This window comes from Rutidosis leptorrhynchoides, chromosome 3 (genome assembly GCF_046630445.1).
Source record: "Rutidosis leptorrhynchoides isolate AG116_Rl617_1_P2 chromosome 3, CSIRO_AGI_Rlap_v1, whole genome shotgun sequence".
Taxonomy (NCBI): domain Eukaryota; kingdom Viridiplantae; phylum Streptophyta; class Magnoliopsida; order Asterales; family Asteraceae; genus Rutidosis; species Rutidosis leptorrhynchoides.
The window spans coordinates 685,897,433-685,913,809 of NC_092335.1; the positions used below are offsets into that span (position 1 = coordinate 685,897,433).

The 16,377-nt window shown below is 33.6% G+C and overlaps 1 protein-coding gene across 1 annotated transcript; it reads left to right on the top strand.

Moving 5' to 3' along the window:
- The first annotated feature begins 15,234 nt into the window (after positions 1-15,234).
- LOC139899467 (uncharacterized) lies at positions 15,235-16,140 on the top strand. The gene is made up of 3 exons (XM_071882293.1): positions 15,235-15,361; positions 15,466-15,723; positions 16,040-16,140. Exons 2-3 carry the CDS (start codon positions 15,466-15,468, stop codon positions 16,127-16,129), a joined length of 348 nt encoding a protein of 115 aa, XP_071738394.1. The 5' UTR covers positions 15,235-15,361; the 3' UTR covers positions 16,130-16,140.
- The last annotated feature ends 237 nt before the right edge of the window (positions 16,141-16,377 follow it).

The following is a 16,377-nucleotide window of genomic DNA, read 5'->3' on the forward strand; positions in this document are numbered from 1 at the left end:
GAAGGAAGATCCAAATGAACATCTTCGTACCTTTAATAGGATCTGCACACTATTTAAAATAAGAGAAGTGGAGGATGAACAGATATATCTCATGTTAGTTCCCTGGACTTTAAAGGGAGAAGCCAAAGATTGGTTGGAATCGTTACCTGAAGGGGCGATTGATACATGGGACGTTTTAGTTGAAAAATTTCTTAAACAATTCTTTCCGGCATCTAAAGCCGTAAGACTTCAAGGAGAAATTGTTACGTTCACACAGAAGCCAAATGAAACTCTATATGAGGCGTGGACAAGATTTGGAAAGTTATTAAGAGGATGTCCGCAACATGGTTTAGATACCTGTCAAATAGTACAAATATTCTACCAAGAATGCGACATCACTACAAGAAAAGACATCGATATAGCAGCTGGTGGTTCCATTATGAAGAAAACCGAAACTGATGCTTATAAAATTATTGATAACACTGCTTCCCACTCACATGAGTGGCACCAAGAAAAAGATATCGTTAGATCATCTAAAGCAGCTAGAGCCGATTCTAGCCATGACTTAGATTCCATTTCCTCAAAGATAGATGCTGTCGAGAGACGAATGGAAAAGATGACTAAGGATATTCACTCAATACGAATTAGTTGTGAGCAGTGTGGAGGACCACATTTGAAAAAAAGATTGTCTTAGTATTGAATTAACAATGGAACAAAGAGAGAATATTTCATACATAAACCAAAGGCCTGGAAATAATTATCAAAATAATTATCAACCGCCATGACCGATCTACAATCAAAACCAGAATTATAATCGAAATATTCCATACAACAACCAACAAGGTCCTAGCAATCAACAAGTGTCCAACAATAATTACAACCAGCAAAGACCTAACTTTCAAAACAAACCACCACAACCCGATGATAAAAAGCCGAATTTAGAAGATATGATGACGAAGCTAGTTGAAACTCAAACGCAGTTTTTCACATCTCAAAAACAAACTAATGAACAAAATGCTCAAGCATTTAGAAATCAACAAGCTTCTATTCAAAACTTGGAACAAGAAGTAAGTAACCTAGCAAGGTTAATAGGTGAAAGAAAATCGGGAAGTTTACCTAGTGATACAAATGCTAACCACCGGAATGAAACAGCTAAAGCCATTACCACAAGAAGTGGTACAACACTTAAACCACCTGAAATACCTGTAACTTCTGATAAAGCTATTCCTATTCCACAAGAACCACAACCTGATCAAGATAAGGAAAAAGAACCGGTAGTTGAAAAGGTTAATGAAGATAACACAGTTAAGGCTAAACCTTATGTTAAACCATACCAACCACCACTTCCTTACCCGAGTAAAATGAAGAAAGAGAAACTTGAAGCCGAGCAATCCAAATTCTTGGATATGTTTAAACAGATAAATGTAAATCTTCCTTTCATTGATGTAATTTCAGGAATGCCTAGATATGCTAAATTCTTGAAAGATCTGATCACGAATAGAAAGAAAATGGAAGAACTCTCGGCTGTTACTATGAATGCTAATTGTTCAGCAGTGCTGTTGAATAAGATACCATAAAAATTATCTGATCCAGGAAGTTTCACAATTCCATGTTTTCTGGGTAGTCTTAGTTCAATAGAAGCATTAGCAGACTTAGGTGCTAGTATAAATCTAATGCCGTATTCACTATACGCTAAACTAGACCTTGGAGAATTGAAACTAACTAGAATAAGTATACAACTAGCCTATAGATCAATAAAATATCCTAGAGGGATAATGGAGAACATGCTAGTTAAAGTTGGTACTTTAGTATTTCCAGTAGATTTTGTTGTTCTGGACATGGAAGAAGATTCTTAAGTTCCTCTCATATTAGGAAGACCATTCTTAAACACGGCTAAAGCAATGATAGACGTGTTCGGTAAGAAACTGACCCTAAGTATAGAGGATGAGAGTGTTACCTTTTTAGTTGATAGAGCAATGCAACAACCGCAATCTGCAGATGATACATGTTATTATATTCAAACTATAGATTCACATGCAGAATTGTTAGAAGAATTTCCAGAATTACAAGGAACAGGAGAATGTTCTTTAGGAGAAAGTACTGAACAAATTGATGAAGCTGAAATGTTAGCTACACTAATAGCTAATGGATATGAACCAACAACAGAAGAAATTCAAATGCTAAAAGAAGAAGACAGATATCAATATAAATCATCGATAGAAGAACCTCCGAAATTAGAGTTAAAGCCACTTCCAAACCATTTGGAATACGCTTATTTACATGGTGAATCTGAATTACCTGTAATAATATCGTCTTCTCTTACTGAAAATCAGAAATCACAACTAATTTCTGTGTTGAAAGCTCATAAACCAGCCATTGCATGGAAAATTCATGATATTAAAGGAATAAGTCCTTCGTATTGCACACATAAAATCCTTATGGAAGAAGGTCATAAAACGTATGTGCAACGCCAACGAAGACTAAATCCTAATATGCAAGATGTAGTTAAGAAAGAGATTATTAAACTGCTAGACGCAGGTCTAATTTATCCAATCTCTGATAGTCCATGGGTAAGCCCAGTTCAATGCGTGCCTAAGAAGGGTGGCATGACTGTCATTACAAATGAAAAAAATGAGCTTATTCCTACAAGGACTGTAACAGGATGGCGTGTATGTATTGATTATAGAAAATTAAATGACGCCACCAGAAAAGATCACTTTCCCTTACCTTTCATTGATCAAATGTTGGAAAGATTAGCCGGAAATAGTTACTATTGTTTTCTAGATGGATTTTTCGGATATTTTCAAATTCCAATAGCACCCGAAGACCAAGAGAAAACCACGTTCACGTGCCCTTATGGTACTTTTGCTTACAAACGCATGCCATTTGAACTTTGCAACGCCCCTGCAACCTTTCAAAGGTGCATGATGGTGATTTTTCACGACATGATAGAAGAATGCATGGAAGTTTTCATGGATGACTTTTCAGTCTTCGGTGATACATTTGAAACATGTCTAGCTAATCTTGAACGAATGCTTATTAGATGCGAACAATCAAATCTAGTTCTTAATTGGGAGAAATGCCATTTTATGGTTAAAGAAGGCATCGTTCTTGGACATAAAATTTCAAAAGAAGGAATTGAAGTGGATAGAGCTAAAGTAGATGTAATTGCTAAACTTCCACATCCCACCAATGTTAGAGGAGTTAGGAGTTTTATAGGGCATGCCGGTTTTTACCGACGTTTCATAAAAGATTTTTCTAAAATTGCCACTCCTATGAATAAACTCCTAGAAAAGGATGCTTCATTCATCTTTTCAGATGAATGTATCAAATATTTTAATATTCTTAAAGAGAAAACTCACTAATGCGCCGATCATGATAACACCAAATTGGAATCTACCATTTGAACTAATGTGCGATGCAAGTGATTTTGCAATGGGAGCCGTTTTAGGACAAAGGATTGAAAAACGATTTCAACCTATTTATTACGCTAGTAAGACGTTACATGGAGCACAAACGAACTATACAACTACTGAAAAAGAACTCCTTGCTATTGTCTTTGCTTTTGACAAATTTCGTTCATATCTCGTTCTAGCAAAAACGGTGGTCTATACCGACCATTCTGCTCTTAGATACCTATTTTCGAAACAAGATGCTAAACCAAGATTAATCCGTTGGATCTTACTCTTACAAGAGTTCGATATTGAAATCCGGGATAAAAAAGGAGCAGAAAATCTCGCCGCTGATCATCTTTCTCGTCTTGAAAATCCCGAATTAGAAGTTCTAAATGAATTGGCCATACAAGACAACTTTCCTGATGAATATCTATTGAAGATAGATTATAATGAAATCCCATGGTTTGTAGACTATGCAAACTACTTAGTTTGCGGATTCCTTGAAAAAGGATTGTCGTACCAAAAACGAAAGAAATTCTTCAGTGTTATAAAACACTATTTCTGGGAAGATCCACATCTATTTAAAAGTTGTCCAGATGGAATAATACGCCGATGTGTATTCGGAGATGAAGCTAGTAAAATTTTAAACCATTGCCACACAGGACCAACAGGAGGGCATTATGGGCCTCAATTAACAGCAAGAAAAGTTTATGAAGCTGGATTCTATTGGCCTACAATTTACAAAGACGCACACCTTCTTTGCAAATCCTGTGATGCATGTCAAAGGGCTGGAAAAATAAGTCAACGTGATGAAATGCCACAAAATGTCATACAAGTATGTGAAGTATTTGACATTTGGGGTATTGACTTTATGGGTCCATTTTCAAAATCTCATAATAATCTCTATATTCTCGTAGCCATTGATTATGTATCTAAATGGGCGGAAGCACAAGCTCTCCCAACTAACGATGCACGAGTTGTAGTCAACTTTTTAAAACGTCTTTTTGCAAGGTTTGGAACACCGAAAGCTTTAATAAGTGATCGGGGTACTCATTTCTGTAATAATCAACTTGAGAAAGTTCTTAAAAGATATGGAGTAACTCATAAAATCTCCACCGCTTATCATCCACAGACGAGTGGATAAGTTGAAAATACCAACCGAGCTTTAAAACGTATTCTAGAAAAAACCGTAGGATCAAATCCGAAGGAATGGTCCATTAAGTTGGATGATGCACTCTGGGCTTTTAGAACAGCCCACAAAACTCCAATTGAAACCACACCTTTTAAACTCGTTTATGGAAAAGCATGTCATCTTCCAGTAGAAATTGAACACGAAGCATTTTGGGCTTTGAAGACATGTAATCTTGATTTACATGAAGCTGGACGTCTACGGTTAAATCAATTAAACGAATTAGAAGAATTAAGACATGAAGCATACGAAAATTCGTTAATCTATAAAGAAAGAACGAAGAAATGGCATGATAAAAGAATCAGAAGTTCAAAAGAATTTAAAGAAGGAGACAGAGTTCTTCTTTTCAATTCACGATTCAAGCTATTTCCTGAAAAATTAAAATCAAGATGGTCTGGACCATTCATAGTCAAAAGAGTTTTCCCATACGGAACGATAGAATTAATAAATTCAAATGGGATTGAATTTAAAGTTAATGGTCACAGAGTTAAACACTACATAGATAATCCGATGGAATTCGACAATGAAGTTAATCACAATTTCGATACCACAGCTAACTAAGTGTGGGGAGAATCAACTCTTTAAAGGATAATATGTATTTCTGTTAGAGTTAGATTGTCTGTTTTCGTGTAGTTCTCGAAAATGGAATCCGAATGGTCTTTTCCTAGCAGACCCTAAAGAACTAGTCTTCTCCCCACATTCTGAATTTTTATTTTTTTTAGGAAATGAAGACTGCCTGTGAACTAAACCATGGTCTAATGCTACACGCTTTGATCACTAAACGTAATAATGACACACTACCGAGTGAAATAGTATCAATAATCAGAGAAAGATTGGACGGAGTAAGAAAAGAATCCAGATGCGAAGATAATAAGTTACGATTTGGTAAAGAAAAATCAAAATCCGCAGCGAAAAGAAGAGCACGACACCTTGAAAGATGTCACAAATGCGGAAAATGGTCACATGGAGGTAAATGTTCAAATAATCAAACCTATTCAAATACCGAATTTGTTACTTTATGCAGAGACGGACCGTTCATATGTTTAGAAGAAAAAACAATGAATGCTCGAGGTTACGCCTATGTAGCCATGGAAAACCAATTAAACCGACTATCTTATGAATGGGATAGATCATATAACTAAGAATACTATCTCACAGGTAAGTCTGTACAGTTTTTATTTTTATTTTTATTTTTAACTTTTTGATAATAAACGCTAATTTGTTCGCTATAAAGTATTAAATTGGTATTGAATAAAATTAGGTTTGACGACCGAAATTATTGATATCATTCAAAAAATTTATTACATCACTGCGAAATTTAACGTTTATTCTTAAGGTATAAATATCTTTAATCAATCAACCCAAAATATTTCAAAAATTCGTCATGAGTTAAATTAGGTCATGGAACCGAAATTACTTTACCGAAAAGAGGGGCGCATATTTTTTATAATATTTGATTGATTAAAGTGGGATAAAAAGCCAAAAAAATTTTTAATTTTATTTTTACCATGTTTTTAAAATTAATATATAAATCTTAAATTAATATTGTAAACTTTGTAAAAACAATATATTTAAAATTGTAAATATTTTAAAAATATAATATAAGTTTGGTGTGATTTTATAATATGAATTTTTAAATTAAGTTTGGTGTGAATTTTTAATTTTTAAAATAAGAATTTTTAATTTTATGCATTTCAAATTTTAAGTTTGGTGTGAATTTTTAATATTAATTTTGAATTTTATGTATTTTTATTTTAAGTTTGGTGTGAATTTAAAAACAAAAATTTACTTTATCTCATTAAGTTAAAAATATGATTTTTAAAATTCGTCGTAAGTTGAAGACTAGGTCGTTGAACCGAAATTGCTTTACCCGAGGGAGGGACGAGAACTTTTATTATCATTATTTTTAATCTTATTGAATTAAAGTATGCCAAAAACATTAAAAAAAAAACCAAAAATCTTAGCTTTTAAAACAATCGCTACAAAAAGACAAATTTTAAAATTTTGTCGAAGGAAGGACTAGGACATCGATCCGAAACGACCTCGTCCTAAATAACAAGGGAAACAAAATTTTAAAATTAATTACTTAATTGTTTTAATTAGTATAAGATGTTAAAAAAAAAGGTACAAACTCCGCGACTCGCGGAGTTTGAAGGGTAAAAACACCGCAAGTCGCGGAGGATCCAAAACCCAGAAAAAAAATAAAACGAGCTGAACTGATCAGTCCCCATCCCCACAACACATAAACTGCGAAATAAACCCGAAAAAACCCGAAAAACACACACCAAATTCGCAATTTTTGACCGTTAATCATCAAATCTTTTACTAAAATCATGCTGAGAAGGATGCTATCAAGGAATTACTCAAGAAAAACGGTAAATTTCTACACCTAAACACCATTTAATCCGAAAATTAGTGTTGTTGAGCAATTTTATACCCAATTTGATTTTGATGCTTTTTAGTGTAATTATGTTTAAATTGTTTATGTATTATGCTTGAATAACCTAGATTGATGCTATTTAACATGATTAGAAGCCTTAAACTTCAAATTTTGAGTAATCTAGGGTTTGTGTTCTTGAGCAAATTTGGAGCTTTTTGATATAAACAGGTTATGGCCGATTTTTGTCATGAATTGTTGCTAAATTAAGTAGTGTAACATGTTTAGGTAGTTAAATGATCCAAACTTTGAGCCTAAGCATGATTTTGAGAATTAAAGTGGACTTTTTCAAGTCTAAAATTCCTGAACTTGATTTTTGAGAGATAATGCCATTTGAAACTTGTTTAATTGCTAGTAATGATTATTTTGACATGTTATTTGAGCTGAATGCTTATGAACTTGGCGAACATTTTCGTATATGCTTATTTGAAAAAGTGTAGATTTGATGAAAATATGAAAATGAGCTTAAGTTTGATATAAATTGATCATGTCATTGTAATTATTTTGATTGATGATTTTGCTGACACTAATGCATATTTGGATGCACAAAAATTGTGTTTGATGTATTTTGTAGACTGAAAGGGGTGAATCTTCATCCCAAGCTCGCAATGCTCCTGCTGAGAATACAGAACAACAGGAGGTGGATAACTACTACAAATAAGATATACCTCATCCATTCATGACATTTTCTGATATGCACTTGGAAGATTTGCACCCAAACCTGAGATTTGACAGACTTTGGATAGATTATCCAAAATACCAAAGGGGTTTGCATACTCTTCATTCTAAAGCTGTTGAAGTACCTAGGGTCATAGAATGGGGACCATTAGAAGCTGTAGAATTGGCCGGGCCAATTAGAGAATTACTTGCACAGAGGTATGGTAATTCTACTTTTAACGATTGGGTACGGTTATTCAACATGCGTAGACCTGTATATAAAGTATGGTGTGAAGAATTGTTGTGTAGTATAGAATTAAATGATCGGGTAGCTAGTTTAACCGATCGATCTTTTATTAGATTTTTGTTAGGAGGTTCGATGCGCCACATGTCTTTACTAGACATGGCTCAGGCTTTACGTATATATACGCCTGAGGAGTTAGCATCTGCCGATTGTAGAGGGTTGATACTAAATGGTAGAAAGATAGACGAAAATTTTGATACGCATGGTGTATGGAGTCAAATGACTAGCCATCACCGATTTAAAGGGGGAAATTACTCTTATTTGGATATAGATAGAGCAGAGTTAAGAGTAATTCAAAGATTTTTAGCCAATTCGATTACACAACGAGGTAAGAACAAGGAAAAGGTAAATGAACAGGATTTGTTTTACCACATGTGTATTCGAGACCCACAAAGCACTGTAAGTATACCTTATTGTGTGGGTTATTATTTATCAGCTATGGTTAGGGGGATGAGACCGCATAGCATAATAGGAGGTGGTATATTTATTACTTTGATTGCTGAATATCTCGGTGTGGATATAAGTCGGGGGGGATTATTAGTCGAAGAACCAGAACCCCGCGATACAATAGGTTTAAATGTATACCATGGTGCGAAGGTTTTGAAGAGGCGAAATAACGCCGCAGTACAATACCATGGTAGACATCCACTGGTTGAGAGAAACCAACAGCCAGGTAATGTGGGAGGGGGAAATGAAATGACAGAAATGCAAAGGTTTATAGCTTCACAAGAGTATGAAAATGCTAGACATCGAGCATTTGAAGATTGGCAAGTTCATCAAAACCAAAATCATAGCTTATTGCCAACAAATAGGTAGAAACTATATTCCTACTCAATCGCCCGTATTTCCTCCCTGGTCTATAGAGATCCAACCACCGTATCCTACGTATAACCCAGCCGAAGCATTCTATAACACATATGGTTATGCATGGAACCCCTACTGGTATCAGTATCATCCCTAGTCTACTTAGTTTTATTTATTTTATTATTTGTAATGTTGATACATTTAATACGTATGTTAATATTGTAATAGTTTTTATAATTTTCTAACTTTTATTATTAGATTTTAATAATTTTCGAATGTGGGGTAATATACCAAACTTCAAAAATATGTATATGTGTTTGCAGTTTATCTTATGTACACAACAGGGTAAAACAACGCATTTTCAAAGACTGGCATTAAGTTCAGCAAAAGCAACTAATTTTGACGACAAGATGCAAAATATATGTGAAATAACAACAAGACGGAATGAACAAATGATATGCACTATTTATCATTCAGCAAGCAAACACAAATATGTTTGGAAACTTTGATAAAATTTAATCATTTTCACACAAATCACCCTCAATAATTTAAATTGTAACTGATTTCTTGCAAATGAGGGCATTGCAAGATCTTAAGTGTGGGAAGGGGTTAAATTCTTTCGGATTTTAAAATTTTTACTTTATACACTTGGTTACCATTAGAAATACTAGTAAAGTAGTAGTTGTATTAGAATCTAGTGCTCTCTGATAATAAAGAACAGCCCTAGTCTTATATACTGACTACCCAATTCTAGTAAAAATTTTCAAAATTTTCAATTAAATGAACTCAAAATTATGTTTATACATATTTATGAACGATAAAACTAGGTGTTAACACCGAAATTATTGTTATCTCGGAAAGGACATAAATTGAGAAACAAACCAAAATGTTAAAATTCATTTAAAATGGAATAGAGGACAATAAAAAGGAAAATAAAAGCCAAGTGTGGGAAAATTCTCCAAGTTATTCAAAACATATGTCACATATTTTTGTACAAATAACTGAAAATACTTTTGCTTTGGACTAAACTAAAAATTTTTACCTGATTTACTGTAAGAAAGATGGATCTACATGATGAATCAATTCCATCATTAAAAGGAAGTAAAGTTTTCCGAAAAAGAAACACGCTTCTTGATTTAGGTCAAGAAGTTGTCGTCCAGACCAGCTGTAGGTTGACGAAAAACCTAGAAAAGTCATCTCTAAAATCAGCAGGAAATCCACGGACCTCAGCATTAAACAGGGTCGCCAAGTGGTCAGATTTATCCTAACCATGAGAAGGATTTATCTCGTACAATGGGGGGCACCGTGCAAATTAGCTGGATAAGACTAATGAATCAGATCCCCAGAAAGGATAATCTCCTTAAAAATTCAAAAATCAGCTTTTAAGCCTGATATTACTCAATCCTTGAGATTAACCTTAAAGATTGAGAATTACAAACTCATGGAATTCAATGATATCTAAACTCGAGCCTGAACGAGAAAATATTTTGATCAAAATTACAAACCGATTTGTTTTCTAAAAACCCATTTTCAATGCGTTCATTACCATTGAACGTAAAATTCTAGGAATTCACCTGGAATTCATTAGGTCACCTGAACCAAATCGGGTGTCAACCGTAAGAACGGTGGTTGCATAGCATGGTCAAAGACAGGACCTTGTGCCAGACCGAAAAATCATAAGGGTGAGCTTTACTATTGCTCCTACCAAGGATAGTAATTGCGTCCGACACGTTATAGACCATAATTAAAAGCATGTCAGGGGACATTGCCTTAACAGTTGCTTGTTCAACGCTTTCCTTTACAACCGGACGGTAGTTTACCGAAAGGTAATATACGGGACAAGTAAACTGGACGTGTTGCTTTCCTAATACAAGGTTAGCAAGTGGGTGACACAAAACCATAAGTTTTGAGCTAAAATTTTCAAATATGAAACCCACCAAACCCACAAAAATATTTTGTAAACACCGGTGAAGGGTTATTCCGGAAAACTTATCTAGGGTAAAAACTAGATTTAATTTTCAAAAGATCAAATGTTTTCATAAAGATCCAATTTTCTTAATGGATCTAAATTTTTATAGTCATGTGGGACTGTAAACCATATCGTTACTACCATTGTTTATACCGCCGTATAGAAATCACTGATGTACAAAGTGTGAAGAATAAAGAAGTGATTCTAGTATTTCAAGACTATATTGCTTGAGGACAAGCAACGCTCAAGTGTGAGAATATTTGATAATGCTAAAAACGAACATATATTTCATAACATTATTCCTCAAGAAAGACAAGCTTTTAGTTGCAATTGTTCTATTTACAAGTGATATTCGTTTAAATAATAAAAGGTGAAGACAAAAGACAGATTCGACGAATTGAAGACGCAAACGACCAAAAAGCTCAAAAGTACAAAATACATTCAAAGAGGTTCCAATTATTGATAAGAAACGTCTCGAAATTACAAGAGTACAAGATTCAAAACGCAAAGTACAAGATATTAAATTGTACGCAAGGACGTTCGAAAATCCGGAACCGGGACCAGAGTCAACTCTTAACGCTCGACGCAACGGACTAAAAATTACAAGTCAACTATGCACATGAATATAATATAATATATAAATAATTCTTAAAAATTATATATATATATTATATTATTATTTAAAATCGTCGGCAAACAAAGAGCCAAGGCTGAATGAGCTGTAAAAACGAACTCCGTGACTTGCGGAGTTCGAAGGCTAAAAGTACCGCTACTCGTGGAGACCCCCTGAACTCAATTTCCTATAAAAGCAAACGAATTCTGATCATTTTAAATATCAATATATATCCATCCATCTATCTATACGTAATATTTATATTTATAATTTATATTTTAATTTTAATTTTAATTTTAATTTTAATCCTAATAATAAGGGTATGTTAGCGAATGTTGTAAGGGTGTAAGTCGAAATTCTGTCCGTGTAACGCTACGCTATTTTTAATCATTGTAAGTTATGTTCAACCTTTTTACATTAATGTCTCGTAGCTAAGTTATTATTATGCTTATTTAAAACGAAGTAATCATGATGTTGGGCTAATTACTAAAATTGGGTAATTGGGCTTTGTACCATAATTGGGGTTTGGACAAAAGAACGACACTTGTGGAAATTAGACTATGGGCTATTAATGGGCTTTATATTTGTTTAACTAAATGATAGTTTGTTAATGTTAATATAAAGATTTATAATTGGACGTCCCTATAAATAACCATATACACTCGGTCGGACACGATGGGCGGGGTATTTATATGTATGAATAATCGTTCATTTAACCGGATACGGGAATGGATTAATAGTCACTAGAATTATTAAAACAGGGGTGAAATTATGTACAAGGACACTTGGCATAATTGATAACAAAGTATTAAAACCTTGGGTTACACTCAGTTGACATCCTGGTGTAATTATTAAACAAAGTATTAAAATCTTGTTACAGTTTAAGTCCCCAATTAGTTGGAATATTTGACTTCGGGTATAAGAATAATTTGACGAGGACACTCGCACTTTATATTTATGACTGATGGACTGTTATGGACAAAAACCAGAAGGACATATTAAATAATCCAGGACAAAGGACAATTAACCCATGGGCATAAAACTAAAATCAACACGTCAAACATCATGATTACGGAAGTTTAAATAAGCATAATTCTTTTATTTCATATTTAATTCCCTTTATTTTATATTTAATTACACTTCTAATTATAGCACTTTTATTTTATTGTTATTGTATTTAATTGCACTTTTAATTATCGTACTTTTTAATTATCGCAAGTTTATTTTATCGCACTTTTATTTATCGCAATTTCATTATCGTTATTTACTTTACGCTTTAAATTAAGTCTTTTATTTATTTAATATTTTACATTTTGTTTTAACTGCGACTAAAGTTTTAAAATCGACAAACCGGTCATTAAACGGTAAAAACTCCCCTTTATAATAATAATATTACTTATATATATATTTGTATTTTTATAAAAGTAAACTAATATAGCGTTAAGCTTTGTTTAAAGATTTTTCCTGTGGAACGAACCGGACTTACTAAAAACTACACTACTGTACGATTAGGTACACTGCCTATAAGTGTTGTAGCAAGGTTTAAGTATATCCATTCTCTAAATAAATAAATATCTTGTGTAAAATTGTATCAGATTTTATAGTATTTTCTTGTAAAATTTAATAGCTATTTTATATACACCTCGCATAACATCAGTTATCATGATAGTTGGGGATGGAAAATTTTGTTGAATTTTAGAGAGAAAATTAAACCTCATATTGTTACTGATTTCAGGGATGGTAGAGAGGAGCTTAGATGGTTAACTAATGAAGGTAAAAAGGTTCACTTTTCTACTCATCAAGTATGGAAGGACTTAAGAAGTAATAAACCTAAAGTGGTATGGCATCACATTGTTTGGTTCAAATTTTTTGAACCTAAGCATGCATTTATCTTGTAGCTAGCTATTCTTAATAGGCTCTCTACTCAGGATAGAATGCAGGTATGGATGCCTGGTTCTGTGTTTAAGTGCTCATTGTGTGACAACGTTAATGATTCTATCAAACATCTGTTTTTTGAGTGTGAATACAGCATGAGTATCTGGGTGGGTATGAAAAGGAAATTGATTTTCAAAGGTCTCCCTAATCAGCTTAATGGTAATGTGGAGTGTTTGGCTAAATACCCATACAGCAATAAAATTTGGTGCACTGTGAATCGAATTATGCTTGTTGCTTGTGTTTATTTTGTATGGAATGAGAGGAATTGCAGATTATTTAGGAATCAAAAAAGGTCTGCAGATGTGCTCTGTACTGCTATTGAGGGATTTATTCAGATGAAATTGTTGACTTTAAAGGTCAAAGATTCGGATCATACCAGAATGGTGGCTAGAGTTTGGAGTTTGGACTGGAACAACGATCATTTTCATTTGAAATAGGTTGTTTTGGTTTTTGTTTTTTGGGTTGTATTTGTATTTGATTGTTTGTATTGTTGGTTTGTTTTCCTGTTTAGGGCCTGGGCAGATCCAGCCCTTGTATATTGTTCAAATTTAATATATTCCTTTTGCCCGGAAAAAAAAATAATAATTTAAAAGCTGTAAAAAAAATTCACGGTTCACGTGATTGTGTAGAAAATCAGTCCAAAACTTTGATTGATGTATGTTGTTTCTGTACGGACACTGTGGGCTTAGTGGGACCCACAACCCCTTTTGGACAGTTCTGCACCTGATTTCATTTTTCACATGGTTCGAATAAAATTTGAAGGTCCAAATGGTAGGACTCAAGTTTCCTCCATTCATAAACACAAACTCAAGTTTGATTGAACACAAAAAATACATCAGATATACTCCGTATGAATCAGCATCGAGTTCTTTTATTTTACACTTAGTAGGCTTTAGAGAATTATAAATTGGGCTTAGAGGTTGCACACAATAAAATTCATTGGTAGCACTCATTGAAAGCCCAACAAAAACCCAACAAATTTTATACTATATGGGCTTATTTGAGTGGTTGCAAGTGCTACCACTCAACTAGGTATAGATCCGCCCCTGTTCACGCAAAGAAATCCTCCCCCCGATGCCAGGTGGCCAGCATCTAGACGATCCGCATAATATACTCGTTGAAGGTGTTATCGACCACCGCACTAAACCCAAAGAAGCTGCTAAGATCAAAAAGAAGGTTAGTCTCTATCTCGACTTACAAACTTAATAATTTCAATGTTGTAAAAGTCAATTGAGTTGCCCAGTGGAGTTTCCTGACTCGTTTCGCTAAAAATCACCTTAAAATTCGGTCAAAGTAAAAAAGTCAAAGTTTTGTCAAGATTCTTTCTAATACACAGTATGATGTAAAGTCAGGGTTTTGTTTATGAATGTTAATTGTTTAGTTATTGTTGAGCATTTTTTAAAGTATTTGAACATGTTTAATAATAAATTTAAGTTATAAAGTCTTGATGAAAACGATCCAACGGATGATGTGTCTTTACAGCAGTTTGATATGAACAAAGAAATGTTAGACATCTTAACAACGCCTATTATTGGGAAACGCAAAAATAGTAGACTTTCTGAAGCCATGGGCATTTGGGTGAGTTTCTATCTATCTATATCCTCCGTATTAAATAATCACCCATATGATATGTATTGTAAAATCATGCATAGCAAGAGGTGGTAATTTGGGTATTTGAGTAGGGGCTGTGTATTAATATATCTTATACAACTTGGGTACTGCCACTTTTGGCTAATTGTGATTTGTTAATAATTATTGATGTGTTAACAATGATGACAAACAATATAATATATTACTCCGTAATATTATCACATAATAATCGAAAATTTTATTTTCTGTTAACTAAATACTTGATTTGATTTGACCCGTTTGAGGCAAAACACAACTCAGTTAGACCCAGTGATGAAATTTGTTTTAACTAAAAGGTTCGCTCTTCAACAAGAAAATTGAAAGACATAGAATAGCAGCTTACTGACTATTTACTTACTTTTTCAGATTAACAAACAAAGGAAGAAGGCAAATGTCGATACTATTGTAACACGTAAGAAAGATATTGAAGCTGCTGAGATAAAAAAGAAGGTTGGTCTAATGATTTTTCCATGTTTTAGATTATTTATTTTTTATTTTTTTTTTTCAATTGAAGAACTTGTTAATATTATGTATTTGGGTGGGTGGTTACACAGATGAGAATGCATCAAGAACAGTACCATGAAGAACTAAAGAAGGAACTTGAAGGGACAACAACGCACTACAGACCTACACCTAAACCTCTTGTTAATTCTTTTGAGAGTGATAATAATAATAAGAATGTTGATGAAAATGATGATGTAAGCGCTCATGATGATGATGATAACTCTTTACAGCAGTGGGAGAAGGATGAAGAGAATAGATTTACGGTTATGATGTCACGCAAAAAGAGAAAACTGTATGAAGCCATTATGGTGAGTTTCTAACTACGGAGTATATTAAATATAACTTCGTATGCTTCTTTTTTTTCAACTGTAAAGCAAGAGGTGGTAATTTGGTAGTTGAGTGGGATTGTTGTTGAAATAATGGGTGTCAATATTTTGTTTCAAACCGTTAACCCGAAAACTCCAGTGTATTAGTTGAAAAACCATTAACTAATTAAATATTTATTTGACTAATTTAAGGCGAAACACACAGCCCATTTAACTAATTAAATATTGGTTCTTCGACCAGAAAATTGGAAGGTATATAATAGGTAAGTGACTTATGACTATTTATGTATTTGTTCAGATTGGGAAGCAAATAAAAAAGGCAAATGTGGATATTCTTGTGACAAGGAAGAGGAATATTCAAAAGGGCAAGAAAATGCCATCAGACTGAAAGTTGAACTATGATCAGGTTGCTGCCTGCTTATTCGAGCAGTAAATACGATTTTTGCAAGTGTTGGTTTATTTTTGCTTGTAGCTTAGGGTCATTGTTTCACTCGGTATTTGAATAACTTAATGGAAACAGTAAACGTATTGACATAAGTTTTATGGTAGAGCTTTCCAATTCTGCTCACCACAACATGAGTAAAACAGGCAGCGAGTCTATTAAAGATGCAATTACTAGTTACTTTAGTTTTTATG

Coding starts and splice junctions, on each gene's coding strand:
- LOC139899467 (XM_071882293.1), top strand. CDS start 15,466: ATGAGAATGCATCAAGAACAGTACCATGAAGAACTAAAGAAGGAACTT. Junction 15,724..16,039: donor AACTGTATGAAGCCATTATG/GTGAGTTTCTAA, acceptor GTATTTGTTCAG/ATTGGGAAGCAAATAAAAAA.